Source organism: Colius striatus, chromosome 20 (genome assembly GCF_028858725.1).
Source record: "Colius striatus isolate bColStr4 chromosome 20, bColStr4.1.hap1, whole genome shotgun sequence".
Lineage (NCBI taxonomy): Eukaryota > Metazoa > Chordata > Aves > Coliiformes > Coliidae > Colius > Colius striatus.
Genome location: NC_084778.1, coordinates 2,490,053 through 2,517,794, shown reverse-complemented (window position 1 = coordinate 2,517,794; position 27,742 = coordinate 2,490,053). Strand labels below are relative to the sequence as shown.

Sequence of the window (27,742 nt, the reverse complement as noted above, 5' to 3'; positions counted from 1 at the left end):
CCCATCCCATCCACCCTGTATCCTACCCCATCCCCTCTCCTACCCTGTATCACATCTCCCAGCCTGTGTTCCTACCCATCCCATCCCATCCCATCCCATCCCATCCTCCACTCTGTATATCTCCCATCCCATTTCCAACCTTGTATCCCATCTCATCTCCCACCTCATATCCCATCCCATCCCCTTTTCCACCCTGTATCCCATCTCCCACCCCCCACTCTGTAGTCCAATCCATCCCATCTCCCACTCTGTATCCCATTTCCAACCTTGTATATCATCTCATCTCCCACCTCATATCCCATCCCCTCTCCCATCCTGTATCCCATCCCATCCCATCTCCTACTCTGTATCCCATCCCATTCCATCTCCCAGCCAACTCAATCCAATATTCCATCTGTATTCCCCTGCAGCAACCCCCGAGCCTCTTCCTGCTCTTGCCTTTGTCCCTGTCATGTTCCCTCAGGGCAAGAGCAGGTGCCACCTCCCATGAGAAGCCTCCTGCACAGTCGAGACCTCTCCTGGTGTAATGCTGGAGGGGGAAAAGAGCCTGTGATGGGGAAAATCCAGCATCCCCAGGGTAAGCCTGTGCCCTTTGCACCACCCTTATCTTTCCAACACCCACAGTGCTGAATAATGCATCAGGCCCTGGGAAACAAAGAAGATGGGGGGATGTGGACAGACACCCCCCTGCAGCAGCAAGAGCAGCCTGGAGAGACCCTGGCATGGTGCTGGTAGTGTGAGGCTGCAGCCTTGCTGGGTTCCCTGGGCTCAGCTGGGATCCAGGGCTTTGCAGTGTGGCTTTGGGCAGTAACCTGGGAGGAAAGAAACAGGAGATGGAGTAAAGCCCAGCCCAGGGTGCAGGATCCCAGGCAGAACCACACCTGGAACAGGATGGAGAAAGGCAATAGCCATGCAGTGGGAGGGAAAAAAAGCAGCAAGAGAAAGCTGCCAGGCAGGCAAAGAGCTGGGGGGTAGAGCCCAGAGAGCAGCATGAAGGGATGAGCTGGTGGAGAACAAAAGGGGAGAGATGGAAGGAGCTGGGAGAAGGGATGGTAATTGCAAGCAAACAGGCAGAGTCAGCCACAGCTGGGGGGAGAGGAAGGAAAGAATCACTTGAAAGCAAGAGAAGCTTCGGGAAGGAGGGGGGAAAGGAAAAGAAGGTGATAAATAATTAAGGGAGATCAAAGGAGGCAGGCAGCAGAACAGGCCTAATTGCAGGGACTCGTCCTGAGCTTCCACATCTCCAGCAGCCGCCTCCTGACGCAGAAGAAAGGGCTGAGGCCCCTGATCAAAGCCCAGCGCTGCCTTCCTCGGTGCTCAGCCGTCCTGCCTGAGCTCAGGAGGGAGGGAACACCAGCAAACAGGGAGCAAAGCAAAGGTGGGAAGGGGAAGGGGCTGGGGGACATGGTTATGCTGGGAGGAGGTGGGGAGTGATGGGGCCAGGGCAGCTGAGCAGGGCTGTGTGTGCCCAGGGTGACCTTGGGCCATCGATCGTGGCTCAGCAGCTGGAGGCTCCCATTGACTTGGGCTTCACCCTGTGCCCACGAGGCCCTGCTGGGTGCTGCTGGGCTGAGCTTTAGAGGATCATTCGGGTTGGAAAAGCCCTTGAAGCTGCTGCAGTCCCAGCCTTGCCCTCAACCTGCCCAGCCCAGCACTGACCCACAGCCTCAGCACCTCAGCTCCAGGGCTTTGGGATCCCTCCAGGGCTGGGCACTGCCCCAGCTCCCTGGGCAGCCTGGCACAGGGCTGACACCCCTCTCAGGGAAACAGCTCTGCTTCAGCTCCAGCCTCAACCTCCCCTGGGGCAGCTTGAGGCTGTTTGCTCTTGTCCTATCACTCAAACTGGGGAGCAGAGAGTGACCCCCAGCTCCCTGCAGGCTCCTGTCAGGGAGTGTCAGAGAGTGCTCCTGGCTCCCCTCAGCCTCCTCTTCTCCAGGCTCAACAGCCCCATCCCTCAGCCCCTCCCCAGCCCCTTGTGCTCCAGCCCCTGCCCCAGCTCTGGCCATGCTGCAGTCCCTCAGTGTCCCTGTGGCCCAGCGCTGAACACAGCCCTGGAGCTGCAGCCTCCCCAGAGCCCAGCACAGGACAATCCCTGCCCTGCTCCTGCTGGTCTCCTCCTGCTTCCTCAGCCCCCTCAGCAAGGATCATGGATTTGTCCAGTTACTCTTTGAAGCCCTGAAGAGCATTTTGCTGCAAGGAACAGATCCCCATGTCCTGCTACTTGTGTCCCTTGGCTCATGCAGGAGCTGCCACTTGCTACCTTCCTTTGGTATGTCATCACTCAGAGAAGAAACAAGTATGGGAGGAGAGGATGAGCTCCAACTCCCCCTCCAGCCTGAAAAGGCCTCCAAGTTTCAACACCAGAGACAGAGCCTTTGCTTTTACAAACCCAAAAGGCTGCCCTCACCAGCACAGGAGAAGCAGAGCCCCACTGCCAGCCCTAAGATCCCACAACCTCCTCCTTGACACCATTCCATCCATCCCAGAGTCCCCAGGGAGCCCCTCAGGCAGTGGGTGCCTGGGATGAGTAGAGCAGTGGCAGAGCTCAGCTGGAGTGCTCTGACCTCTCCTAACAGGCAACCAAGCCCCTGCCCCAGCAGGCTTCCCTGCATATTAATGTGCACTGTGTTATCCAGCCATCTGTTCCCACAGCCAGGAAAAGAGCAGTCCCTTTGGTCTCCTTTATTAACAGGTTTCCCTGTAAATGCAAACAAACCCCCTCCTTCAAATCTGCTCAGAGGCAGCTGGGAGGGAAGGGAGGGAGAACTCACAGGCATCTCAGTAAATCAAGAGCAGGGCATGTAAAGGGTGATTTCATGTTGCCTGTGACCAGACAGGAGAGGCAGAAGAGATGGGAGGGGGGAGAGGAGAGGCCTCTGCAAAGCCAAAACTGCAGGTCAGATGGTTTCTGATCCTCCTGCTCACATTAAAGCCTCTCAGAGGAAGCTGAGGAGATCTGCCCGTGTCCCTGGCCATGCCCAGCACAGCTTGGGGTGTATTTTCCCCTCCTCTCATTTCCCCACTCATCCATCACCATCTCCTGGGGCAGGGGATGCTCTGTGGAAAGCACCATGAACCACCCAGTGAGGTTTTACACCCTGAGCAGGGCTGTCCCTGCCCATGGGCAGTGCCCAGTGCACCTGAAAGGCTCTGCCTGGCCACACACAGTGGGACACCAGCTCTGCCCCAGTGAAAGCCAGGGGTAGCTGGCTCTGCCAGCCAGGGAAGGACTCACTCTGCTTCCTCAGCACTGCTTAAAGCCTGGGAAAGGAGATGAGGCATGGAAAAACCTGCCCTGAAGCAGCAGCTCCAGCAAACAGGCTGAGCAGCAGAACCAGGGGGACACCAGTTCCTTCAGGAGGCACCTCCAGCCCCTTGGTTTTGCTCCTTCCCCACCATCACAGGCAAGGCAAAGGCTGCACCTGTCTGCATGGTGTTGCTCTCCCTGCTCCTCCTAAATATCACTCCAATGCCAATGATTGTGCCCAGGCTGTGGGGGGTGGTACCAGCCCTACCCACAGGCAAGCTGCTGCTGCCACCTCCCAGCTTCCACTCCCTTGGAGCCCTCCTGGGGTGAGATGGGGCTCTGCACCAGCCCTCACACAGTGCCAGGAAGGGAAAACAGCTTCCCCAGGAATGAGGGGACACTGAGCTGCCAGCCTGCACCCTGGAGGCCCCTGGGACAGAGTTGTGCTGGAAGACTCAAGCCATAACGTTCACCATTTGCTTTTGTCCTAGTTTTCCCCTCTCCCATCCCTCATGTTGCTGCTCCAGCAGCAGAGGGGCAGGTGGGATCAAGGGACCTGACACCTGGAGTATCTTTATTTACTACTCTTAATACACATCTCCTCTGTACCTTGACATCAGGGCTCCAGGCTGGAGCTGGGCTGCCCTGGGAAACAGCAGCTCCACACATAAATGATGTGATGGAAGATGTCAGATCCTTAAAGACCATTGAGATAAAACTCTGCTCAGTGATCAGGATGAAACCCAAGAGCTCAGAGAGAAGGGCAGGTGCTTCACCTCCTCCCAGACCCAGTCACAGCAGCCTGGTTACCCCCCTCCACAGGAGGTGAGAGCCAAAGGCAGTGCAGTGACTCAGCAGGGCAGCCACACTGCAGCAGCACACGGGACAGCATGAAGGTCGTGTCTCTCATCAGAGGGACAGCAGCAGGAAACAACTTACAGGGCAAAGCTCTGGCTCATCTAGGTACAGCCAGCTAATTCCTGCTGGAATTACACCCCAGTTCCTTTACTCCTCTGGGGAATCTGTTCTGAGAAGAGAATCAGTACTGTTTGGTTGGAAAAGACCTTTAAGATCACTCCCAAGTTCCCCCTCACCCTGCCAATATGCTTCTCACTGGCTTGAAGAGGCCATGTCATATTTACCAGGTCAGGCCAGTCACTCCTCTCAGTGTCCTCCACTTCCATCATCCTCCCCTGCTGCCCTCCAACATCTTTAATTCTATTAATACTACCTAATACTACCCTGTCCCAAGCCTGCTGAGTAATGACTGCCAACACTTGCATCCCATTACTGCTCCTGTAAAGAAACCAAAGCTTTGACACACTGAATTTGTGCAGGGGGGAGTGACAAGAGCTGTGCCTGCTGTCCTCTCTGCCTACGTGTTCCACATGGCAAAGAGCCAAGCACTTTCTCCCCAGTGCCTCTTCAACAGCATCACAACTGTGTGACCTGGATCAGAATGATGAACCAATTAAAAACAAATAAACCCCAGTTCATACAGCTTAAGGAAGGAGTTAAGAGGACAAGTGGGAGGAAGAAGAAAAGCAGTGACCAAACAGCATCTACTCCCTTCAAGTATTGTCTGTATGAGAGGCTTCTGTTCCAGGTCCTCCTGCTCAAACCAACACTCCCCTCAGTTCCTCCAGAAGTGCTTTGGCATTTCCTTCCTCTAATCAAAATAAAGTCTGTTCCACTCAGAATTCAACCTACATGGATTAGAGCAATTCAAAGCAATAGAGTAAGCAGCCCACAAAGCAGGGAGGAAGAGCAAATGAATAGCTTCCTTCATTAAAGCTTACCTTCAAAGGAGTCAGCCACTGAACTCATCAGCAGCATTTTCTTGCAGATATATTTATATTCACAAGAGGATGAATCTAAGAGAAATTGATGTAGATGCTAAATCAAGGCTTTTGTTCCTACCTAGAAAGAAGTCACTCTCAGCATTTTGATTATTTTCTTAGAGCAGGACTGATGTTTCACCCCCTGTGCCTCTGAAAATCAAATTATCTAAGAGATGAAGGCAACACAAGGTAAGAGACACAACATCACCTCCTGAAAAACATCCCTTGGACCACTTCACAGTTATCCCCTTCATCTCATCTGACCACATCTGCTTTCCCAGCTGCTGCACCAAAACAAGCAGCCCAAGCCAAAACCCACACAGCAGCAGAGCTGAGGGTAATCAGCTCCCCCATTCTGAGAGGTGAATCCATCCCTACCCAAACCAAACCCTTCCAGAGACCTACAGCTCCCAGCTTCAGAAGACAAGCACATCAGGATGCAGATGGTACACTGAAAAAATGAGGCCATTTTATTGGTGATTAGACACTGCCCTGGCAACAGTCATGAAGTTAATACAGACAAGACCCCAACCAAAGCATGAGCTTTGATTCAGAAGTTGTAAAGTGACATGATGCCTTAATAAATTAAGGAAGTTGTTAATTCCTCTCCATCATCGACTCTTCACTTGAAGTTCTTTGCAAACTCCTCTCCTTTCTTAATAGAAGCCTTCAGCTCAGACATGGCCTCAGCAACCATCTTCTCTTCAAAGGGAGTGATCTTGCCAATACCTAGGTTCTTCTCTATTCCATTTTTCTGAGGGAAAGAGGATTTGAGGATTAACCATTCAGTGAATGACCCAGAGAGTAACTTCACAGCTCTGATTAACCATTACCCAGATGAGGTGGAGAGCCAGGCTGCTCTGTCATCTCTAGGACTAAAGCTAACCTTTGTGCTTCAAAAGCCTCATCTCTGACAACTTCTGTAGCCTTCACAGGCTCCCCATTCACTGTTCACAGGAGTGAAACTTGGAAGCCAGCCCATTGGCTCCTTTCAAAAGGAGAATGATGCCACCTGTTCCCTCATGCCTCTCAATCTTTAAACCCCACTACCTGGTCAGAGAACTTCCCTTTGGTACATGGCCTTCCTTGCAACTGGCCTCCAATCTGAAACTGCTTCAGAGTTGCACTGCTAGGTTTCCAAGATCTCATGCCCACATGCAAACCCTTCCCTCTTAATACCCCTCTGCTTCCATTCCCTCACCAGTCAGCATCTAACAGAGCACACACCATCCCTTGCATCCTGGCAGCCACAACAAGGCTGCAGCATCCTTGTTTTCCACTGCACCCACAGGGTAAGGGTGACAAAAGGAACACTTCTTGCAGAGTTCAGCAGAGGTCCTGAAAGCAATCTGCTAATCCTAATCCATGCTGCAGTTCCCCATGTGCCTCAGTTCCTGAGGGATTTGCTTGCAGCAGATCAAGATGAGGAGACAGGATTGCAGACTCTGGTTAATCACATGAAAGCCCTTCATCAACAGGCACTGACTCAAGGCAAGTGTGACCTCTTAAGCCAAGTCTGAACCTCTGCTCACTGAGTGACCTGGGTAAGAGCAGCAGCATTTCTGCCACAAGAGGCACAGGCTTAAGCACAATACCCAAATATTCAAGCACTCTTTAAGGTACACCTCAGCAGTTCACTTCAGGGACACCTAGCATTAGACTACATTGAAACCACAAGAATAAGTCAGCAGCTGCTGTTTCTAAGCCCCATCACTTAGAGTACATACTCCCAGGAGCAGAGGCGTGGAGAAGTAGGGGCTCTCAGTCTCTTCTGATCGAACAAAGGCACATTCAGTGACCCCCTCCTTCCCATTCATTGCATCCACCAGAGAGAACACAAATCGAGCACCAGCATAGGCCATGGACAAGGTGGCAGATCCTGGAAAAGATCAATCACTTTTAGAACAAACCACGTGGAGATCTGACACTTCCTTTAGCATCACAGCAATCCAGGGTGCAATGGGGACAGAGCTGCAGTGTCATGGGCTTCAGGCTTGCAGCTAGTTGCAGCAAGCAGCAGCTTCTGTGCAGCCAGATGCCATTTAGCTGATCAGATTTACAGGAAAACAGCTTAATTTACAGGGAGGATTCATTTTTAAAGCCACACATGGCATGAGACTACTTAATGTTGAGTCTTGCCTATGGACTGAGATGCTTCTAGTAGCAGGGTTCAGGCAGCCACTGACATGGCAGAGCAGCTGCATTTGCCATCAGCAGTTCCTAACTCTGCACTGCACTTGTAAATAAGATTGAGCTGAAGAGGGCTGCATCCATCCTGCTGGCCAACAAGAACTACTTGGGAAGCTGTAATCAAGAACCAACCTGCTCCTGCTTTAGCTTTGACAACTTCAGTGCCAGCTTCTTGAATCCTTCCTGTAAGCTTTTCCAGCTGATCCTGAGGAAAGTCCACTTTTGGTGTGCACTAGAATGGGAAGAAAGGAGTTACTGTTGAATACCAGCACCCCACCAGATTCAGCACCAGGCCACCCACATGCTACTTTTTGTACTATTACAGTTATTTTAACAGTTCTCAGCAGGGAAAAATCAGTTGCTTCCACTCAGAAACTGCATGGTAAAGTGACCAGCTTAGGTGTTAACCAAGGCTTATGGTTATGGCATGAATTGTCACAGGAACCTAGCCATGCCTGGCTTGCTCAAGGACAAACCACAACCTAGCAGCAAAACCAGGGCTTGCCATGGTTTCTCACCACTGTGTACTCCTCTGCACTTGACAGGTAACTTTCAAGCATGTAACAGGCCTTAGGAACTTCAAAAAGCCACCTTGTAACTATTTAGTTCACTGTGGCATTATGGAAGTCAAGAGGCTTATGAAGGATCCAGTCTGCCAGCAGCATTTAGGAAGTTACTGAACCTTCAGATACAGCTCTGTAGGTCTGTGAAGTGCAGCTGCCTCCATCCTGACTCACTGACCAAAGCACCTTCTGGCACTCAGCTGCTCCAAAGCTCTTGCTCTTACTCCCCAAGAACATCCTTCTTTATTCCCAGCTTAGAGCAAAGCTTTTTCCCCTTTTCTCACAGATTGCTCCCCAGGCATTGTTCCTCACAAAGCTGCAGCCTGCTCTGGGACTGCATTTCATTCTGGCTTAAGACACATGAAGGGAGCCTCTCCCTAACCACCAGCCATGACTGAAGCAGGCCTGCCCACACAACTGAGGAGGCATAGCTCAAGCTCAGTTCTGCATGTTGAAGCAGTGCTTCTAGTCTACCATGACAAAAGCAGCTTTCTTTTGCTGCTGAACCATGGGATTTATATCAAAGTACCTGTCACAAGAAGTAAGACAAACAGCACCAAGGTATCTGAACACCCAACACCACACTTCAGCTCTTATGCCAAAACTCCTTTAGAGAACAAAGAGTGGAGCTATTCAAACAACTCAGTGGTGGTTAGGTTTAGCTCAAGCTTTCCAGTACCTTGTACCTCATCCCAGAGTGAAAGCAGCCACAAGAGCAGGAACTGTCTCTGCTGTTACCTTGGCACAGTACACAGCACCACAGAGGCACCTGACAGCAACTCTTAACACCTGGATGGGTGTGATGCCACTCATGGTAGGAAATACAGCTTACCTGAGAGATCAGAGGGATGATAGTCTTCCCAGCATGGCCACCAATAACTGGAACACTTACTCGAGCTGGATCTAAGCCCTAAGAGAAACATGAGACTTGTCAGCTTCTGAAGTATTACAGTCAAGAAAGCATTTCACACACCACCCTTCATTTTGTACCCAGGGTTTTTGGGCACATCTATAACCCAGTGCTACACAGGGCAGGAGTTTCAGGGGCAGCTACACACCAAGGACAAAGCTGGACCTATGGAGCTGAACTCTGGGCTACTCTTGATAACTTTGAACACTTACAGGATATTATTAATGCAAGCTCAGCTCAATAGCAGCACAAGTACAAACTGCATGGGCTGTTAAGAGCAGTAACCTGTTACACCTCCTGGTACTTTGCAGAATATCCTGTGACACACAGCACAGAGTTTGACTTGCAAATGCACACTACAATTCAAGCCTCTCCTCTGGTTGAACCAGCAGGGTTGAAAATGGAAACAGAATTAAGGCAACATGGAGGTCACTCACAGGGGGAAGCTATGGAAAGGTCAGAGTCTCTTGAACCACATTTTGAAAGAAACCCAATCCCCAGGCTCCTCTAGAGAATGGAGACAGGGAATCGTTGCCTTTGCCTTTAGCTCCACAGAAATCTGAGCTCTCCTGGCTCTGTGCACTGATTTTAAAAGCATTTTTCACAGCTCTAACGACCAAAGCACACCATCTCCCTCCCCCAGGCATGTTAGGATGTCCTACCTTCAGCTCAGCCACAAAAGTATTTGCTCTGACAATGTCCAGCGTTGTAACACCAAATATTCTGTTGGGATTATACACACCATGCTTCTTGAAGACTTCTGAAGTTATTGGGATGGTTGAGTTTACCTACAAGCAAGAGGCAGTGTAATAATGAAGCCAGTGCATGAGCTGAACAAGCCAGTAAACAACCCAAAGGATCAACTTTGACTGTGGCCAATTACTTTAATTCCTAAAGTGAAGAGCAATTAACAGTCAGGCTGGAATGAAGCTGCCATTTTAAATAACTAAGACAATTTTTTCCTCATTCACATTACAAAAGGCTCCTCTTAGTGAGCCAAGACTTCTCCTCCAGCTAAAACACCAGCATATTTAGTAACCACAGTCACACAGATGGTGAGATATTAAGTACTTCTAGATCCATGTTTCCTCTGACTTAAATATAGCCCAAGAAAAATGGATTGGTAGAAGGAGGCTTTTAGTTTTGGTTAATAAAGTCTGCAGGGTATTTGTAGGGAAGAACTAAACAGAAAACTCCCAGATTAGTATTCTCAGTCTGGATTCCCTTTCCTCTACATTTTCAAGGCCTGCAGAGAATGCTTACAGGGTTAGAAATGATACAGATCATGGCTTCTGGGCAGTGCTTGGCACAGGCAGATGTCAAAGTAGCAACAATGCTGGCATTGGTGTTGAACAGGTCGTCACGAGTCATCCCTAAAACATAAACAGGGCACAAGAAGTTATTCTTACTCTGCTCATTAATGGGCAATTCAATCAAAACCTAACATTTTGCTCTGGATTAATATGTCAGCTTCAGGTTTCATGGACAAAGAGAAAGCTCTCCAGTGGCAGTAATGAATTGGCTCGAAAGGCAACTCCTCTCACCAATAAAAGAGTGCTGCCCTTTCAGATAGATGAGCCCTCTTCAGGAGTCAGCAGCCCAGCTGGCAATTATCAGAACACATTTCACCATGCTGATACACACCAGTGGTGCTGGCTGCTCCTAAGGTGAGTTCTCCTCCTCCTCTGCAGTCACCTCCACAGCTACTGTTTGAATGCCAACTGCTCTATGCAAAATCCTGCTAGTTGCCCTAGTTTTTCCACTGGAGTATTGGTCAGGGTAAGAATCACAAATAAAGAGTTTCTTGCATCAAAAGTCTTTGCACCTTAGTCCTGCACAGGAGCTCCTGAAATCAATTCTGCTTAAATGAATTCTGCCCATTTTATGAAGCCCATCTAAGACAGAGTCTCTGTGAGTTGTCTGACAGGTCAGGGTCATTACAGACCACATCCATCCCAACTACACAAAGCACAATCCAGCTCTCTTTGAACAACAGTTCTGCAGAGACACACTTCAGTGAAGCCCAGGGGCTTTTTAACACACAGAACATACCTGGTTTTCTAGGGACTCCAGCAGGAATAACTACAACATCACAACCCTTCAGACATTCTGGCAGCTGCTCAGGTCCCAGGAAGCCTGAGATGGAAGACATGATGTTTATGACACTTATTAAATACCTGACACTTGGAAACACAGAATTATGCCCAGAGGCAGCCAACTCCTTTTTAAATTTACCCTTCAATTCAGACTTATGGATCCAAATTGATGTTTTATCCTTGTTTCAAAATGTACACAGTCAGTGGCAGGAACCTCCCATCCATCTGTTTCCAAACCCCCTCAGTTCCTCCTGCTACATCTATTTACTCTCCAAAAACCCCACCTTGCCACTCCAGTCAGTGCCTTCAGAGAACTGCAGATAGGCACATCCAAATCAAATGTAACCTCCTGGTGATCTTCACATAAATGAAGATGAGTAGATTAAGTTTTGATCTCATGGCAACTTGACAGCTGTCCCTTCAGCAAAGGGACACACAGGACTCATGTGGACACCCAGGGAGGGACAAGGTCTATTTGCAGCCAAACTTCTAAATTCAACACTCAAGCTTTTTTTCAGATGATTTTACAGAATGTTTCCTGCCAGGTGTTACACATTCCCCCTCAACAGTGCAACCACAGACTGTTTTCATCTCCATACGTGTCAATCTAATCAGCTAAACCTTAATTAGTCATGCAGTGCTTGACAAAAAGCTACTTAAAATTCATACCAGGCTTCAGGATCACATGGGGATTCCCCTTGACAAGCAAAGAGTGTCTCCAAGAGTCAGAGACTCCCCCGAGGGCCCCTTCCAAACACACAAAGCAGTTTCAGGTACCTTTCACATTCGCCCTGGTCTCGATGTGGCTGAGGTCAGCTGCAACACCTGGAGTGTGAGCAATGTCATAGAGGGTGAGCCTGCTCACCAGTGGGCTGTTCTTCAGGAGAAGGGAGAGGGGCTGCCCAATGCCTCCTGAGGCCCCCAGCACTGCCACCTTAGCATTGTTCTAAGGGGGAAAAAACAAAATGATGACAAACACAGTGAAGAGATGGGTTTGGTAGTTCCTGCAGCAGTGACCCTGAGGATTTCACCCCACTTTCTTGACTTTTCTTCCTATCCCTCAATTTCCTTATCCAGCACTGGGCACACTAAGCCTAAGCCATCAGAAAGCAGTTATCACTACAGCCTCCCAAAGATCCTAGAGGTTTACTGGTAGGACAAGTTAGAGGAAATTGTTCTTTTGTGACATGAAGCTGAAAAGGAGAGTAAGGCTAGGCAAAAATAACCCCAAAGATCATCTTGCTTCAGAGAGAAAGGTCTACCCGAGACTAACACCTGCTATCCTGTGGGGCCAGGTCTGCCTTAGGGCAAAGGTCTGTGGGCTTTCTAGCTTTCTCTGTGGTAAATCAATACATGTGATGGGCTGCAATAAACACAGAAACCATTGCATACAGGTGAAGGAAACAGGTATGCCTGAAATCATTAAAGATACCACCTGCAGCTGCCTAAAGATTGAGGCCTGAGAACATTAAGTGACTCTATACTCCAGCTTTGACCAAGTGTGGGTGAGCTGCAATGAAAACCAGCTCTGCTTTGTTGCCCTGGTGAACTAGTTTTACTCTAACATGCTCAATGGAAGAAAGATAACTCTCTATAGAGCTGCCTGGGCACCTGTTTGTTGCTACCAGAGGGGAAAGCTAACTTTAAAAGTCCAGCACAGTAATCTCCAGTGACAAAGAACCAGAGGTTGCTGCAGAGATGTATCATGGTTGTACAATTACCACCAATACAGAGGTTCTTTATCACACTGTCTTACCAGATAAAGCCATAACAGCTCTAAGTCCCTGCATACACAGATCAGTTATTATACTGTGACAATAAATAACCTACACAGGAACTAGATCAGCCTCAGTTCTTTTCCTACTATTGCAACATATGTAATTTAGCATAAAACTCTCTAAGGGGAAGCAAAGTCTGATATTAATCACTGCTGTGCCCTACATTTATGACTGAGCTGATACCATGAGGCCAAAACCTAATTGCTAATCAATATAATTCCTATCCAAATAATGACACAAGCCACTCCTGTAAAGCATATCTTTATAGAGATGATAAGCATGGTGTCATGTGCCACTGGGACCTATTCACACTGGAAGACAGAGGTGGGTCTCTGTCCATCCACTGCATAGAATGATAGAATTGTGTAGAACCATTTTGGTTGGAAAAGACCTTTAAGATCATAGAGTCCAACCACTCACCTCACACTGCCATGCCCAGCAGCAGCCCTCTTGGTATCAAGAGCCATGCACAATGGATTTTGGCATGTTAAGGATTACTGTTAGTGCCCAACCACCAGCTTTCATCCTTCATGCACTTTGAAAGCTGGGGCCTATCCTCAGCAGAGGAAGGAAGCAGCAAACCTGCACATCACCCACTGCACACTACGGCAGAGGGAACTTCACCCAGAGCCCACGGCAGGGGACCAGAAAGGCAGAAGCTCCTGGACCACAAGCCACAGAGCCACAGCAGCGAGCACGATGTTGTACCGGGCAGAGACACAGCTTCGAGCCCACACACCCAGCCCTGACATCGTCCTCACAGCACCCTACAGCCCCTCACAGCACCCCACAGCACCTCACAGTCCCCCAGAGCATCTCATTGCCCCTCACAGCCCCCCACAGCATCTCATTGCCCCTCACAGCATCTCACTGACCCCCACTGCCCCTCACAGCCCCCCACAGCCCCTCACAGCACCCCACAGCATCTCATTGCCCCTCACAGCATCTCACTGACCCCCACTGCCCCTCACAGCCCCCCACAGCCCCTCACAGCACCCCACAGCATCTCATTGCCCCTCACAGCACCCCACAGCATCTCATTGCCCCCCACAGCATCTCATTGCCCCTCACAGCACCTCACTGACCCCCACTGCCCCTCACAGCCCCCCACAGCACCCCAGAGCATCTCACTGCCCCTCACAGCACCCCACAGCATCTCATTGCCCCCTACTGCCCCCCACAGCACCCCACAGCATCTCATTGCCCCCTACTGCCCCTCACAGCACCCCACAGCATCTCATTGCCCCCTACTGGCCCCCACAGCCCCTCACAGCACCCCACAGCATCTCATTGCCCCTCACAGCCCCTCACAGCGCCCCCACACCCGGCCTACGGCCGAAGCGCGGCCGCCGCCTCACACGGCAGCCCGTGCGGGTGCCGGGCCGGTGCCGTACCTGGGCGGTGGTGGCGAGCCCCCGGCTGAGGGCTGCGGCCGTGGCGGCGGCGGGCCGGGCGAGGCGGGACAGCATGGCGAGCGGCGGCGGTGACTCCAACGACCTCCACGGCGCAGCGGCGCATGCGCAGCAGCGCCCGCCCCTCTCGCGAGACTTTGTACCGCGGGCGGGCGGGCGGGGCGCGGGAAGTCTCGCGAGATCTGGGTGGCGCCTCGCTCCTCGGCAACGGGCGCCGGGCCCTGCGGAGCCGCCGGCGGGTGCGGCCGGGCCCTGGCCGCGGAACACGGGCCCCGCGAGCCCCGGCGACCGCACGCCGCTGCCCAGCGCCCAGCCGTGTCTGAAAGCCCTCCAGGGACAGTGACTCCAGCACCTCCCAGGGCAGCCCGTGGCAATGGCTGACCCCTGTCAGCACGGAGGTTCCTCACATCCAGCCTGAGCCTCCCCTGGCGCAGCCTGAGGCCGCTTCACCCCGTTCTGTTGCTTAGACCGACCCTTGCCTCGCTCCGGCTTCCTTTCGGGAGTGAGAAGCTCTCCTCTGAGCCTTTTTTCTCCGTGCTGAACAGCCCCGGATCCTCTCTCCAGCACCTCCATGTCCTCCTTGGAGAGAAGGGCCCAGCCCTGGGCACAGCGGTAGAGGTAGGGGCTCACAAAAGCTGAGTGCAGGGATCACCTCCCTGCTCCTGCTGAAACAGACACAACTCCATGATCTTAAAGGTCTCTTCCAGCTGAAAGGATCCCATGACACAGCTCAGCCTGGGATGGATCTGCCTCCTCTAAAAGCATCCTCAGCCCTTGGGCAGCTTCCCACGAAGTCTCAAAGTCGAGCAGTGGAGGCTGTTTTGACTGGAAGCATAATTGGCAGCGAGCCCTCCCTGCCCTTCTCTCAATCCACAACAATCTTGGTGATCTTTTTCCCTCCCATCTCACTGTGGTCTCTGCTGTGCTGATGAGGCTGGGGGTGGATGGGGGGCAGTGAGCAAGAGCCTGTTGTGCATCATTGCTATCTGGGCCCAACTGCAACAGCTAAGAGGGCTGCAGACACTCTCTTATGCCTGCTACCAATGCTGGATGTGATTGCTCCTACACACTGGCAGCTGTTGCTTTCTAGGCTGAGTTACTCGAGGTGCTGGCCACAGCAGTGCAAAAGTCAAAGGCTGCCCCGTGCAATTGCTCTGGGTATCAACAAGTTGGTCTCAGCATTTTACCAAGTGCCAAAATAAAGAAGGTGGTTGACACAGCAGTGACGTGCCACAGCTGCCCTGGGCGGTGCTTGCCTGCTGCAAGCTTGCCAGCTTGCCCAGCTGCTTGGCTGGGTTTTCCAGGGTGGGTTGGCTTCACAGAGGAGTTTGTTGCAGACAAAAGCAGTGCAACAGACCCCTGGGTACTCTCTGCCAATCTAGGCAAAGTTCTTGGAAAGGGTTGACAGACACAGATATTGCAAAAGACAGATTTTGGATATGTGGCCTCTTGTTCCACTTGTTGGTGACATGTGAGTAAATGTGTTGAGTTCAGGGGAACTAGAGATTCCATGTCCTGAGCCCAGGGGGGTAAATATTGGCAGATCAGCCTCAGCATCTGCAGAATCACTGAGATTAGAAGAACACATGGGTGGTGCACCACCTCCTAACCTTTGGTCTCATCACACTTGAGCAACCCCGAGCGCTGAGTGCAGCCTGTTTTGAAAGGATGAGCACTACTGGGGAAACGCAACGATGCAGCAGGAGGAAAGTGACGAGTCTCCAGAGTCTCTGCCCTGTGTGTGGCAGGGCTCCTGGACCATTAGATTTAAGCGGGTTGGGGTTGGCCCTGTGCAGCCGGGATGCAACAGGGATGGGATGGGATGGGATGGGATGGGATGGGATGGGATGGGATGGGATGGGATGGGATGGGATGGGATGGGATGGGATGGGGGAATAGCAGATAGATCAGGCCACGCCCCCTGCTCATGGCCACGCCCCCTTAGCGGTGCTCCATCTCCTTTGGCCACGCCCCTGTTGTGTTTGGCCACGCCCCATCGGAACGCCCATTGGCGAGCCCACCCGCCTGGCCACGCCCCCACATGACATCATCGTGCTTGGCCCCGCCCCTCCCGCCCTGGCCCCGCCCCGGGGCGTGCCCGGAAGCGCGGCGGGTGGCGGCGGCCGCTCAGCTCCCCGGGCCTCGGCCGGCGCCGCCGGGTCCCTGCGCCCGCCCGCCCGCCGCCGCCATGGCCTCCGGGGCCTCGGCCGCCGAGTGCCTGCAGGAGTGGCAGGAGCTGCAGGACGGCTACCAGCGCATCCAGGTACGGCCGCTTCCGCGGGCAGCCCTCGCGGAGCCCGGCCGGGACCCGGCGGCTCCCCCGCGGCCCGTGAGCCCCGGCAGCAGTCGGGCAGCGCCCGTCGGGCCGGCTCCGCGCACGCCTCGGGGCTCGCCCCGCTCCCCGGCGGCTCCCGGCGCGGGGCGCTGCTCCCCGTGTGCCGCAGCCCGGGGCTCAGCGAGGTGGGAGGCGTCCGAGCAGGGCAGCGCTGCGGACCCCGCGGGTGAGGGCTCCGCGGGAGCCGGGGCTGGGCAGCACGGCTGCCGTGGGTGAGACGGGACGGGGCTTTGGAGGCTGGGAGAGGGGACAGGCACGGCCCGGCGCGGCACGGCCGGGAGCGAAGTGCACAGTGCTCTTTCACACTTCCAGCCTGGCCGGGGAGCTGCCAGGGAATCCAGTCCCGCCGGCCTCCACCCGGCCTGGTCTGCTGGAAGGGTGGCTGGTACTGGGGGTGTTGCCATCTGCCGTGTGTGACCCTGGGCTGGGGGTTTTTTGGAGGGGCTGCAGTGGTGGCTCCTGTAAGAAGTTGTTGGAAACTTCCCCAGCTCCGAGCTGGACACGCCTCTGGCCAAGGCCAGGGCAATCGGGTCCTGGGTGGTCGCTATTTAAGAAGGGAAAGCTGCAACGGGAGCAGGAAGGTGAAGGGAGTGGGATGGGAGAGACAGGTCCTGCAGGCTCTGAAGTCAAAGGGGGAGGAGATGTGCAGGAGCAGAGACCCCCCTGCAGCCTGTGGCGAGGCAACAGGCTCCCTCTGCAACCCGTGGAGGGCAACAGTGCAGCTGAGAGGTGCCTGAAGCTCGTGAACCGAACACAGCTGTGCCTGAAGCAGAGAGCCTGTGGGAAGCCTGTGCTGGAGGACTGCAGCCCATGGCAAGGACCCCACACTGAAGCAGGGGAGGAATGTGAGGAGTCCCCACCCTGAGGGCGAAGGAGAGGCAGAGAGAGTGTGTGATGAACTGGCCCTGACCCCCATTCCCTGCACCGCTCTGGGCGAGGAGGTGGAGACGCTGAGCAGGGAGCTGAGCCCAGCTGAGGGGAGTGGTGGGGGGAGGTGGTCTTAAAGGGCTGCTTGGATTTCTTATCATCCTGTTCTGTTTTGTTGCTGGCTTTGCTTGGTGGCAGAGTAAATCGACTTTGTTTCCATCCCCAGGCTGAGCTGTTTTGCTCAACAGTTGGCCAGCAAACCCTCCCTGTCCCGGTCCCAGCCCACGAGGCTCTTGCTTTGCTTTTCTCCTCCCTGTCCCAGCACGGGGAGGGCAGCGAGGGAGCAGCTGCAGGGGGCTTTGTTCCCAGCTGGGCTCCAACCACAGCAAATCCCCAGAGCTCTGGCTGCTGGGGGAAGGAGTGAGAGGCTTCAGCTCACAGAGGGGTCACCCAAGGAAAAGGTTGGCTGACTTGTCATCTGCTGTGGTTCAGGTCAATCAGCTGCATCTGCACCAGTTCCCTTTTCCCCTCCTTCCTCCTTGGGAGTGGGGCAAAGCAGATGTTGTTGCAGCTGTGGCCAGATCTGGGGCAAGGGAGGCTTTGAGAAACCTGCTCTTGCTCCATCAGGGTTGTGTGGACGTCCCAGCTCCCCTGCCCCGGGAGCAGCCGCACGCTGCTCCTTTGCAAACCTTCTCCCATGTGGTGCTTGGACACTGGCACAGCTGAAGGAGTTGTCACAAAAGCCACTTGCCCTCAGTTAACTCCAGAGCAAGAGGTGACTCCAGTTGGGAGCAGCAAAGCTCGATGGTGGAGCAGGGAATGTCCTGTGAGTGATCCAAGCTATAAATCGCTGCTGGGGGAGCTGGGGCAGTCTGGGATCCGTTCCCACCCGGCTGCTGCTCGTCACTGGAGAGAGAAAGAGTTCTTTCCCTCCTCTGGTCTCAGTTTCACCTTTCTCCTTTGGGAACAGCTTTGAGATCTGCTGATACAGTGCTTGATAAGAGCCAAGATGTGTGTGTGTGTGCCTCAAGGTCTAGTCCAAGGGTTGCTGTGGGCATTGTTTCATCCTCTGGCAGACCTGGTGTTCAGGCAGCCCGTGGTTGGGGTGAGGCTGTTTTCCAGCTGACTTGGACAAGGAGGAGCATTGATCCAGCATGCTCTCTCCTCTCCTTTCTAAATATAGTGGAAGAATGACATCCAGCCATACCCAGGTGCTGCTGGGTTATCGCTGCAGCCTCGCTCCCTTTGTCCCTCTCATTGACAGGCTGCTTCCAGCCTCCCTGGATGGAGCCCTGGGGCTGTGGGTTGGAGCAGCAGCCCCAACTCTCTCCAGGCAGAGAGAGCTGTTCCTCCCATCCCAGCAAAGCCCAGGTGGCTGTGGCCCTGCCTTGTAGCCCTGGCCCCAGCACTCTGTGGGTTTTTTCCAAGCCTTTCCCAAGTCTTTCTTTTCTCCTGAAGGGAGACCGTGGTTCTGGCTGTGCTCTCACAGCCTGCAGCTGAAGCAGGGGCCACACACCAGCCATGTGCAAGGGCAGAACCAGGCTGGCACCTCTAGATAAAACTTCCTTGAGCTTGGGGACAGGCTTCTGCCCCCAGGGAGGGCTGCAGGGGGTCCCCAAACACACCTGGACCCTCTGCAGCCACCTCTTGCCTTCCCCAGCTGCTGTGCAGGTGAAGTTAAAGCTGTTTTTAACAGATGGATGGAGAGGGGACAGGGAGGGCTGGGCAGGCAGCTGTCCTGCAGGCTGGTGTCTCCTCCCCAGGTTAGCCACAAGCTGTACAAGCAGAAGCTGGAGGAGCTCACCAAGCTGCAGGACGGGATCTCCAGCTCCATCGCCCGGCAGAAGAAGCGGCTCAAGGAGCTGTCACTGGCCCTCAAAAAGTAAGTTGGTGTCCTGGGATGGGAGGAGGGAGCAGCAGGGATGGGGCTGTTCATCTCATGGCTTGGTCTTCAGTACAAACCTTACAGCAGCAAAGCCCTGGGGAGGTCTGGACTGCCCCAGGCAGATCTGCCACAGCTTCTGCTCCCTCTGCTCTGGTTTGTGCCTTGTTTGCAGTCCAGAGCTTGCAGAGGTAACTTGAGCTGCTCCCCTCCTGCACACAACTCTCTCCATCCTTCCCCAGGGCTGAGCAGCCCCATCTGGCCTCACTTTGCTCTCATTCCTGCTTCCTTTAGCAACATTCCAGCCTGAGAGAGGAGCTTGTGCTGCAGATGGGGTTGTGGACTTGCTCCCAACCCATCCTCCCTGTCCTTGGGGTGTCCTTGTCTGAGACAGCCACGTACCAAGTGCCAGCACGTGCTGGTTGTTGCCTTACAGAGGCCACCTCAGTGCCAGCACCTGTGTTTCCTTCCCCAGATGCAAAGCTCACGTGAGCCCTGAGCAGCAGGAGTCCATCCAAGAGACCCAGAGCCTCATCAAAGAGAGGCAGAACGTTTTCTTTGAGATGGAGGCCTATCTGCCAAAGAAGAATGGGTAAGAGCCACCTCATCTGTGGGTGAAACACCGAGTCCTCCCTCAGCACCCCCGTGGCTGGGACGCTGCCAGTCACAAACCTGCTGTCACCCTGCTCTTGGCACTGTCACAGCCACCCTGTGACGCCTGGGCAGGGGCCAGGCTGAGCCTCTGTGCCAGTGCCCTTGTCCCCTCACTCCTCTGCCTGCTCATGGCCTTCACCTGCCCTTGGCAGTCAGGGAGGAGGAGGGGGGAGCCCCTGTGAACACCCCAGTGCTGCTGGGAGGTGAGGAATGTGCTCAGCCACTGGCCCCTGCCCCGGGGAGGAGGTGCCAGAGCGTTGGTGTCAGTCACTCTGCCTGGCAGCTCTGGGTGGAAAGCAGCTGGGGGCTGGTTCCTGGCATGAGAGGGGCTGGCTGTGCCTCAGCTCTGACAGCTCCTGGGCAGGTTCCTGTGCTGATGCCTCTGCTCTCTCTCCAGGTTGTACCTGAGTCTGGTGCTCGGGAACGTGAACGTGACGCTGCTCAGCAAACAGGCCAAGTACATCCTCTCAGCACTGCTGCCCTGGCCTTTGCTGGGCTTGGCATCCCCTTGTCATCAGGAAATCACTGCTCCCAGGCTGAGCTGCTGCACCTGCACACATGGGGCTGGCTTCACCTGGTTCCCTTCCCAGGGCTCTCCTTTGCTTCCTCTGCCGGGATCAGCTGAGTCCTCGACTCCTCCCTACAGCCTGGGATGGAGCTTTAGCCCCCAAGAGCTAAACAGGATCCTCCCCTGAGGCTGTGACGGGGTTTCCCTGTGTCAGGGTCTCCCAGGAGAGACAGACACTTGTGCAGCCCCTGGCAAACCCCCTCCTCTTCCCTTGGGGTCCCACAGGCATCCCCCCTCATGCTGGGACACTGATGCCAGAGGTGCCCAACCAGGAGCCCGTCTCCTCCTCACAGTTCCCCAGGCCCTGAAGAGCTGAGCAGACACCAGCCTGCCCAGCTTCCCCACTGGCTTGGTGTGGCTGGGGGGGGGTGACCTGAAGGTCTCAGCTGTGTGAGAGCAGCCTGATGGGCTCCTCAGAAATACCCAGGGGACAAGGTTGTTTTTCTGAGGGTATCCCAGAGGCTCCCACTGGAGCATCACTTTTATCCAGCCAGGTGGGAGGAGAGGACAGAGATGTCCAGCAGCCACTTGCTCCAAGCCCATCCTGTGCTTCCTCCTGCAGGTTTGCCTATAAAGATGAGTATGAGAAGTTCAAGCTCTACCTCACCATCATCCTCCTCATCGTGTCCTTCTCCTGTCGGTTCCTCCTCAACTTCAGGTGAGTCTGGCTTGGATGAGGGATGGATATCTCCTCCCAGAGCCCCTCTGCTCTCTCCTGAAAGGTCCAGAGCTGAACAGGGATCCTGACACAGGATCTGGCCCCTGCCCTGGAGGTGGGGTGGCTTCTGTGGCTGCTGCAGTCTCGCTGTGGCCATGGTGGATGGGGGAGAAGCAGCTCTCCCTGCCCTCAGGGTGGGTGGGTGTCCTGCAGCGATGGCTGCCTGGGTGCCCCTGTCCCCAGCACGTGGGCAGTGGCCCTGCAGCTGCCTTTGCACCCTCTTTTGTTTCCCCCCAGGGTGACAGATGCTGTCTTTAACTTCCTCCTGGTGTGGTACTACTGCACCCTCACCATCCGGGAGAGCATCTTGATCAACAACGGATCCAAGTGAGTCCCTTGGGCCAGGGGAGGGGGGTGTGCAGTGGATTGTCCTTCTCTCCAAGGCCAGGGAGTTGGGAGCCATTGTGGAGCTTCACACTGCCCCAGGGAGCAGCTCCCTCCCACTCAGGGTGTGGAGCAAACCCCAGGGATGAGCTGTAGGAGAGGAACTCCCCGTGCAGAGGCGTGTGGGGAGATGCAACAGCGCTTGGATGGGCCCCTGGGTGCCACCTGCACCTGAGGCACTGGCTCCTGCTCCCTGCACAGCCCTTTTGTAACCAGCCCCGATCCTCTCCTTGCCCTGGGAGCTGGAGGGTGGCTGGCACAGGGCAGGCTCTGTTCTCCTGGGGTTTGATTCATGCTCAAGACCTGACATCTCCGTGTCTGCCTTCCAGAATCAAAGGCTGGTGGGTTTTCCATCACTATGTCTCCACCTTCCTCTCAGGTGTCATGCTGACGTGGTAAGTCTGTGACCCCTGGGGGCTGGGGCCAGCTCAGACAAGTGGGGTCTTCACTGCCCTACCCCAGGCCACAGCCCTGCCCTTGGGCTGCTGTGGGTTAACAGTCACCTCCAGCCCTTTCTCTGCAGGCCCCAACACCCCAAACAAGAGCAGCTCTCAGCACCTTTCTGGCAGGCAGGGGCCCTGGGCTGGGGGACACGACCCCTGCCTGGCAGCCCCTGAGGCAGAGCTGTGTCCCTGTTGTGGTGGGGGCTGGGGGGGAGGTGGCTGTGCCTGACCCTGGCTGTGGGGACACACAGGGCTGGCTGTGGCCCCTCTTAGCCTAGCACCATCTCTCCCCAGGCCAGATGGGCTCATGTACCAGATGTTCAGGAACCAGTTCCTTTCCTTCTCCATGTACCAGAGTGAGTGCTGGGCTGTGGGTGGGCTCAGGGTGCCTGCCTGGCTCTGCAGCTGCCCACAGCTCCCCTGGCTTTACCCTTGGCCTCTGCCTTCCTTCCCACCACCCTGGCAACGGGGATGGTCGTGTGCAGAGTCACCTCAGAGCTGATGCTGGGGCCAGGGGGCTGATGGCCAGGCCCCTGCAGAGCTCCCCCTCCTGTCCCTGCAGGCTTTGTGCAGTTCCTGCAGTACTACTACCAGAGCGGGTGCCTGTACCGGCTGCGGGCGCTGGGCGAGAGGCACAACATGGACCTGACCGTGGGTGAGTCGGGATCTTCCCTTACTGGTTGTCCCAGTCCAGCTGGACCTGCCCTTGGCACAGGGCCTGTGCCTGCTAACAGCTTCCCTCCCAGCACCAGACCTGTGCCCAGCTCCCTGGGAGCTCCAGTTTCTGGGAAGGGCAGCAGGGACAGTTATTTCTGTCTCAAGGTTGGTGTGACAGCGGTTGAGGGGTGGCAGAAGCCCAGGAGCTGCTGGGAGGCAGCAGCACTGGGGAGAGGCTCTGGCCTGGGGGTTAGACACCCTCCTCTTGCTCTTCCCAGCTGGCTCCCTTGGGCTGGGAGGTAGCAGATGTGACTCTTGCCCCTTGGGCCTCCCTTGAAGCTGCTTCCCAGACAAAAAGGCTCCAGCAGCCCCTGTACCTGGGGCTGTCACCTCCCCCTCCCCTGTGACACTGAGCACTGGGGCTGAGGGGCAGCAGCTGGGGTGAGGGTGGCTCTACCACAGCAGCTTCCACAGCAGAACAGGACAAGGAATCCCTGCCACAGCCCTCCCTGTGAGTGCAGGGCCCAGCATGAGGCTGTTTGAGCCTGGCAGGGTCTGCTCAGCCAGGCACCAGTGGCCAAGAGCCCTCCCTGCCCCTGACCTGAGGAGCTGGGCTGCAGCCAGGGCCCTGCTCAGTGTGGTCTCAGGTCCTCATGCCAACCTTCATCCTTTGCAGAGGGCTTCCAGTCCTGGATGTGGAGAGGCCTCACCTTTCTGCTTCCCTTCCTGTTCTTTGGGCAGGTGAGTGTGCACCAGTGGTGGTGGGGACCTGCAGGAGGTCAGAGGCTCGGCTGGGAGGGGATGGTGCCCTGTTCCCAGCTGCCCAGGGCAGGGAAATGCTTTGAACAAAGGCTGAGCCTTTTCCTCCCCAGCTGCCTGACTCAGCTGGGGAGGGGGCAGACCTGCTCAAGCAGGGTGCAGAGCACAGCAGAGCTGCTGCTGCCTCTGGGAACTCCTCCACAACCTTTCCTGAGCTTGAGCTGCTGCAGGGCCAGTTCTGCTTGGGGCAGGTCATTTAGGCCAATACCCAGAAGCAGTGGAGGGGGGGGAGGGGGCTGAGGCTTCGTCCTGAGCCACTGAGCTCCAGCAGCTGCCAGGAAAGGAGCTGGTGTCCCCTGGCCCTGAGCCTCAGGGGGGTTTCACTGTGTGAAACAAGAGCTTTGTGGCTGGCTGAGGCTCTGCAAGCAGCAGCAGCAGCCCCAGCCCAGCTCTCCTCTGCCCTGCAGTTCTGGCAGCTCTACAACGCCATCACCCTCTTCCGCATGATCCAGCACCCGGAGTGCAAAGAGTGGCAGGTGAGGGGGCCCCAGGGGGCTGCTCTGGGGGGGCCCCAGGGGGGTCCTTCCTGCTGCCTCACCTCTGTGTTCCCTCAGGTTCCCATGTGTGGCCTCCCCTTCTCCATCCTCTTCCTGGGGAACTTCTTCACCACCCTCCGCGTCGTCCACCAGAAGGTTCAGAACAAGAACAAAGACACAAAGCAGGACTGAGGGGGAAGGGCAGCGTGTGGGGGCCAGGCCTGGCTCTGCCCCCTCTGCCCAGCTCCACTGGCCCTTCCCAGCTCCTCCATGCCATCCAGACTCCGGTGTCTTGCCCTGCTTGGAGGCCCTGCTGTGGCTCCCAGCCTGGGGCGTGTGTGCAGCGTGGTGCTGGAGCCGGGTGTGAGCTGCTCTGCGCCCCCTCTCCCTGCTCCTCTTCCCTCCTCCCCTTCCCTGGGCTGTTTTCTGGGGTCAGGGCCAGCTCTGCAGCAGCTCCCAGGGGCCAAGGCAGGCTCCAGGGCTGCTGCTGCCTCTCACACAGCTCCTGGGGTGGTTGAGGTTCTCCCCTTCCCTCCCCAGCCCCGCAGCTGGGGCAGCCCCTGTGTGTGGGAGGCAGAAGCCAAGAGGCCCTGACATCTCAGGGGCTGCAGGCAGTTGCTTCCCTGGCTGCCCCAGCAGCCCTCCTGCCTTCAGGGGCAGCAGAGTGCAGCTTCCAGGGGGCTGTGTGCCCCTTCCCCCTCTGCCAGGGGGGCTGAGCAGGGCTGGAGCTGTGCACACAGGCCCCTGCTCCAGCACCACTGGAGGATGCACGTGGAGAAACGAAGGGAAGGTGCTGCCTGGGGTCACCCAGGGGGCTCACAACAGCCTGATCTCTGCTCTGACTGGGCACTGGGCCCCTGACAAGGGGCTGGGAGAGGGAAGAAAAGCCATCTTCCCGTGTCCCTGCAGGAGGGGGGGCAAGAAGCCCAGTACCACCCCTGGTGCTGGGAACCAAGGAGCAGGTTGAGCACAGCTCTGCCTCAGGCCCGAGCCCTCTGCCCCCTGCTGCCATCCTCACAGCCTCAGCTCCCAAACCTGGGCCCCCAGCTTTCCTCCTGGGGAGCAGCCCATTGCTCCTCCTGCCTCTCTCTTCCCTCTGTAGGAAAGAAACTACAGAAACAGTATTTTTATTCCAAGGGCAAATGTACTTAAATAATTTACAGTCATTGGCCAGCTGAGACTTTGGGGTTGGGGTTGTTTTTCCCATGATTAAATCACAAAGATGTTCAAATAAAAACTGTGTTTAAAAAAATGACCCTACACAGCAGGAGGTGGGGGCTGGGCACAGGGCAGGGAGCAGGGCCCCCAGGGACTGAGAAACCCCCCAGCCCAGGGCTCTGCTGGAGGGGGGGAAAGAGGAGCCAACCCCTCCCCACTGCCTGCTGGAGCCAAGGCAGGAAAGGGAGAGGCCTGTGGGGTGCTGGTGGTGGGGGGCAGCTCTGGGTACAGCCCCAACCTCCTAGGGCTGGGCAAAGAGGGAAGGAGGGGAGGACTGCACAGGATGCTGCCCTGTGCCCTCTCACCAACCCCACACGCCAGGCAGGGGGCTGCCAGCTCCTCCCCCCAACCCCAGGGATAAGGCAACAGCTCCTGGTGAGGGAAGGACCCCAGCACCTTCCATCCCTCCTGCCTCCCAGCAGCCATGGCCCTGACCCAGGGCAGGTGCTGGTGTCAGGAGGTGCTCCTCAGCTACCCCCCTGCCCTTCCCCTCCCTGGGGGGCTGCTGTGGCCCAGGAGGGGGTGGGAGTGACAGTGGGGTAGCTGTGGGCTGGGGACAGCCCTGTCAGCCACAGCAGCCGTGGGCAAGCAGCCACTGGAGCCCACACTGAGGGACCTGCTCTGTCCCTGCCCCACCAGCCCCACTCTTAGCTCCAGACATCCAAGGAGTAGCGGCCCTTGGTCATCAGTTTCTTTACATAGTCCACGGCCTGGGGCTGGCTCATGGCCCCAAACTCAGCCACGATGTCGTAGAAGGTGTTCTGCACGTCCCGGGCCATGTTCCGGGCGTCACTGCAAACACAGGGACGGGGAGTGAGGCAGGAGCAGAGGCACAGGGCTCCAGCCACCTCTCACCACCCCTCCCAGCCCCTCTGCCTGGCCCCTGCACCAGGGACGAGGCCCCTTCCCAGGGCACAAGTGGTTCAGCCGAGCCAGCACTTGTTTTCCTGACAACAGGGATGGCCCAAAGTCCCTTCCCTGGCCCCAGACCTACCCACACACGTAGATGTGAGCATTCCCCTCATGAACCAGCTTCCAGATGTTCTCCTTGTTCTTCTTCAGTAAATGCTGAACATAAACCTGGCAGGAAACAAGGTGGGAGGGGGAGGTGAGAGGAGCAGAGAGAGGGAAGGGAAAGCCAAGCCTGTGCTGCTGCCTCCACAACACCATGAAGGACTTGGGTGCTCCTACAACTGTCACAGGCCTTCCCCAGCAGCCAGGCTCCAGGCTGGGAAGCTCCAGGGCTGGGGAGGGGGAAGGGGTCAGTACCTTCTCAGCCTGGTCCCTGGAGAAGGCGACATTGAGCTGGGTGAGGACTCCCTCCTGCTGGAAGCGGGCCAGCTCCCGCCGGTACAGGTAATCCTCCTGCTCCCGCCGGCACCCGTAGTACAGCACTGTCTCCCCCACCTCTTTGCCTGTGGTGGCACAAAACCCCTCATCAGCACCCTGCAGCCAACCTCCCAGCCCTGCCCTGGTCCCACCACCCCAGGGTGGGCAGAGCTTCTGCTCAGAAGAGGAGGCTCAAGGCCAACTCCCACAAGCACCCACATGCTTTAGAAACGAGTCCGAGGGACCTGACAGAGGTCAGAGAGCTGGGCTCAGCTCTATCCACCCCCCACACATCCTCTGGCCAAGAGATGGAGGACAAAAGCACCTTCATGCTGGGCAAAAGCACTTTACACTGCTTTTTGCTGGGCCTGTAGGCAGTGTGAGGGCCCAGAGCTGCCCCTGCCCAGCCTCTGCACAGACCCCCAGAGCTGCCCCTTGCACAGACCCCCCCAGAGCTGCCCCTGCACAGATCCCCCCAGAGCTGCCCCTTGCACAGACCCCCCCAGAGCTGCCCCTTGCACAGACCCCCCCAGAGCTGGCCCTGGAGCAGCACCCTGTGGCACCCCCAGAGCTGCCCCTTGCACAGACCCCCCAGAGCTGCCCCTGGAGCAGCACCCTGTGGCACCCCCAGAGCTGCCCCTTGCACAGACCCGCCAGAGCTGCCCCTGGAGCAGCACCCTGTGGCACCCCCAGAGCTGCCCCTTGCACAGACCCCCCAGAGCTGCCCCTGGAGCAGCACCCTGTGGCACCCCCAGAGCTGCCCCTTGCACAGACCCCCCAGAGCTGCCCCTGGAGCAGCACCCTGTGGCACCCCCACCCCCAGGGGAGTTTCTGGGCACACACCTTGCTGCTTGAGCCAGGCCCGCTCCTGGATGAAGCCGATGAAGGGGGCTACGCCGGTGCCCGGGCCGATCATGATGACGGGGGTGCTGGGTTTGAAGGGCAGGCGGAACTGGGACTTCCTGACGTACATGGGCACCAGGGAGCTGCTCCCCTTCTCCTCAGGCACTTTGCCCTTGAGCCAGTTGGTGGCCACCCCTTTGTTGAGGCGGCCAGTCTTGGTCTCGTACTCCACGGTCACGGCGCAGATGTGGATGGAGTTGGGGTGAACCTGCAGGGGAGGGATGTCAGTGAGAGGCAGAGGGGGGCACAGAGGAGGTTCTGGACAATGCCACTGCTCAGGGGAGAAGTTCAACCAAGTATCCCTCTCCAGTCAAAGCAAAGCTCCCAGTGTGCCCTACATGGGGCTTCTGTCCTGTGCCCAATTCACCACAGGACCACTGAGCTTCACTTGGTGCTGCCAACAACCTCAGGGCTCCAGGCACAAAGCAGAGAGTTGATTTTGACCAGCACCT

General features: G+C 56.0%; 3 protein-coding genes and 1 long non-coding RNA gene across 8 annotated transcripts in view; 2 read left to right on the top strand and 2 right to left on the bottom strand.

Moving 5' to 3' along the window:
• Positions 1 to 5,535: 5,535 nt before the first annotated feature.
• MDH2 (malate dehydrogenase 2) lies at positions 5,536 to 14,144 on the bottom strand. Its single transcript, XM_062012222.1, has 9 exons — positions 14,020 to 14,144; positions 11,625 to 11,793; positions 10,804 to 10,887; positions 10,015 to 10,124; positions 9,414 to 9,539; positions 8,674 to 8,751; positions 7,411 to 7,510; positions 6,816 to 6,967; positions 5,536 to 5,842 (listed from the first exon to the last, which is right to left on the bottom strand). Exons 1-9 carry the CDS (start codon positions 14,092 to 14,094, stop codon positions 5,711 to 5,713), a joined length of 1,026 nt encoding a protein of 341 aa, XP_061868206.1. The 5' UTR covers positions 14,095 to 14,144; the 3' UTR covers positions 5,536 to 5,710.
• A 426-nt stretch (positions 14,145 to 14,570) lies between these two features.
• On the top strand, positions 14,571 to 14,945 carry LOC133627393 (uncharacterized). The gene is made up of 2 exons (XR_009820144.1): positions 14,571 to 14,655; positions 14,734 to 14,945. It is a non-coding gene; the product is annotated as an uncharacterized LOC133627393 (long non-coding RNA).
• Positions 14,946 to 16,161: 1,216 nt separating this feature from the next.
• On the top strand, positions 16,162 to 25,077 carry TMEM120A (transmembrane protein 120A). The gene is made up of 12 exons (XM_062012636.1): positions 16,162 to 16,300; positions 19,003 to 19,121; positions 19,597 to 19,713; positions 20,173 to 20,232; positions 20,906 to 21,001; positions 21,299 to 21,388; positions 21,775 to 21,840; positions 22,183 to 22,244; positions 22,451 to 22,543; positions 23,222 to 23,286; positions 23,772 to 23,840; positions 23,919 to 25,077. Exons 1-12 carry the CDS (start codon positions 16,226 to 16,228, stop codon positions 24,030 to 24,032), a joined length of 1,026 nt encoding a protein of 341 aa, XP_061868620.1. The 5' UTR covers positions 16,162 to 16,225; the 3' UTR covers positions 24,033 to 25,077.
• LOC104555359 (NADPH--cytochrome P450 reductase) overlaps positions 24,952 to 27,742 on the bottom strand; it is a 29,191-nt gene continuing 26,400 nt past the window's right edge. For all 5 annotated transcript variants that reach the window (XM_062012631.1, XM_062012632.1, XM_062012633.1 and 2 more), the window contains 4 exons: positions 27,231 to 27,498; positions 26,328 to 26,473; positions 26,053 to 26,138; positions 24,952 to 25,850 (listed from right to left, as the gene is read on the bottom strand). In XM_062012631.1, the coding sequence (XP_061868615.1) occupies positions 25,706 to 25,850; positions 26,053 to 26,138; positions 26,328 to 26,473; positions 27,231 to 27,498 (645 nt within the window). In that variant the 3' untranslated portion in view covers positions 24,952 to 25,705. The remainder of the gene's footprint in view (positions 25,851 to 26,052; positions 26,139 to 26,327; positions 26,474 to 27,230; positions 27,499 to 27,742) is intronic.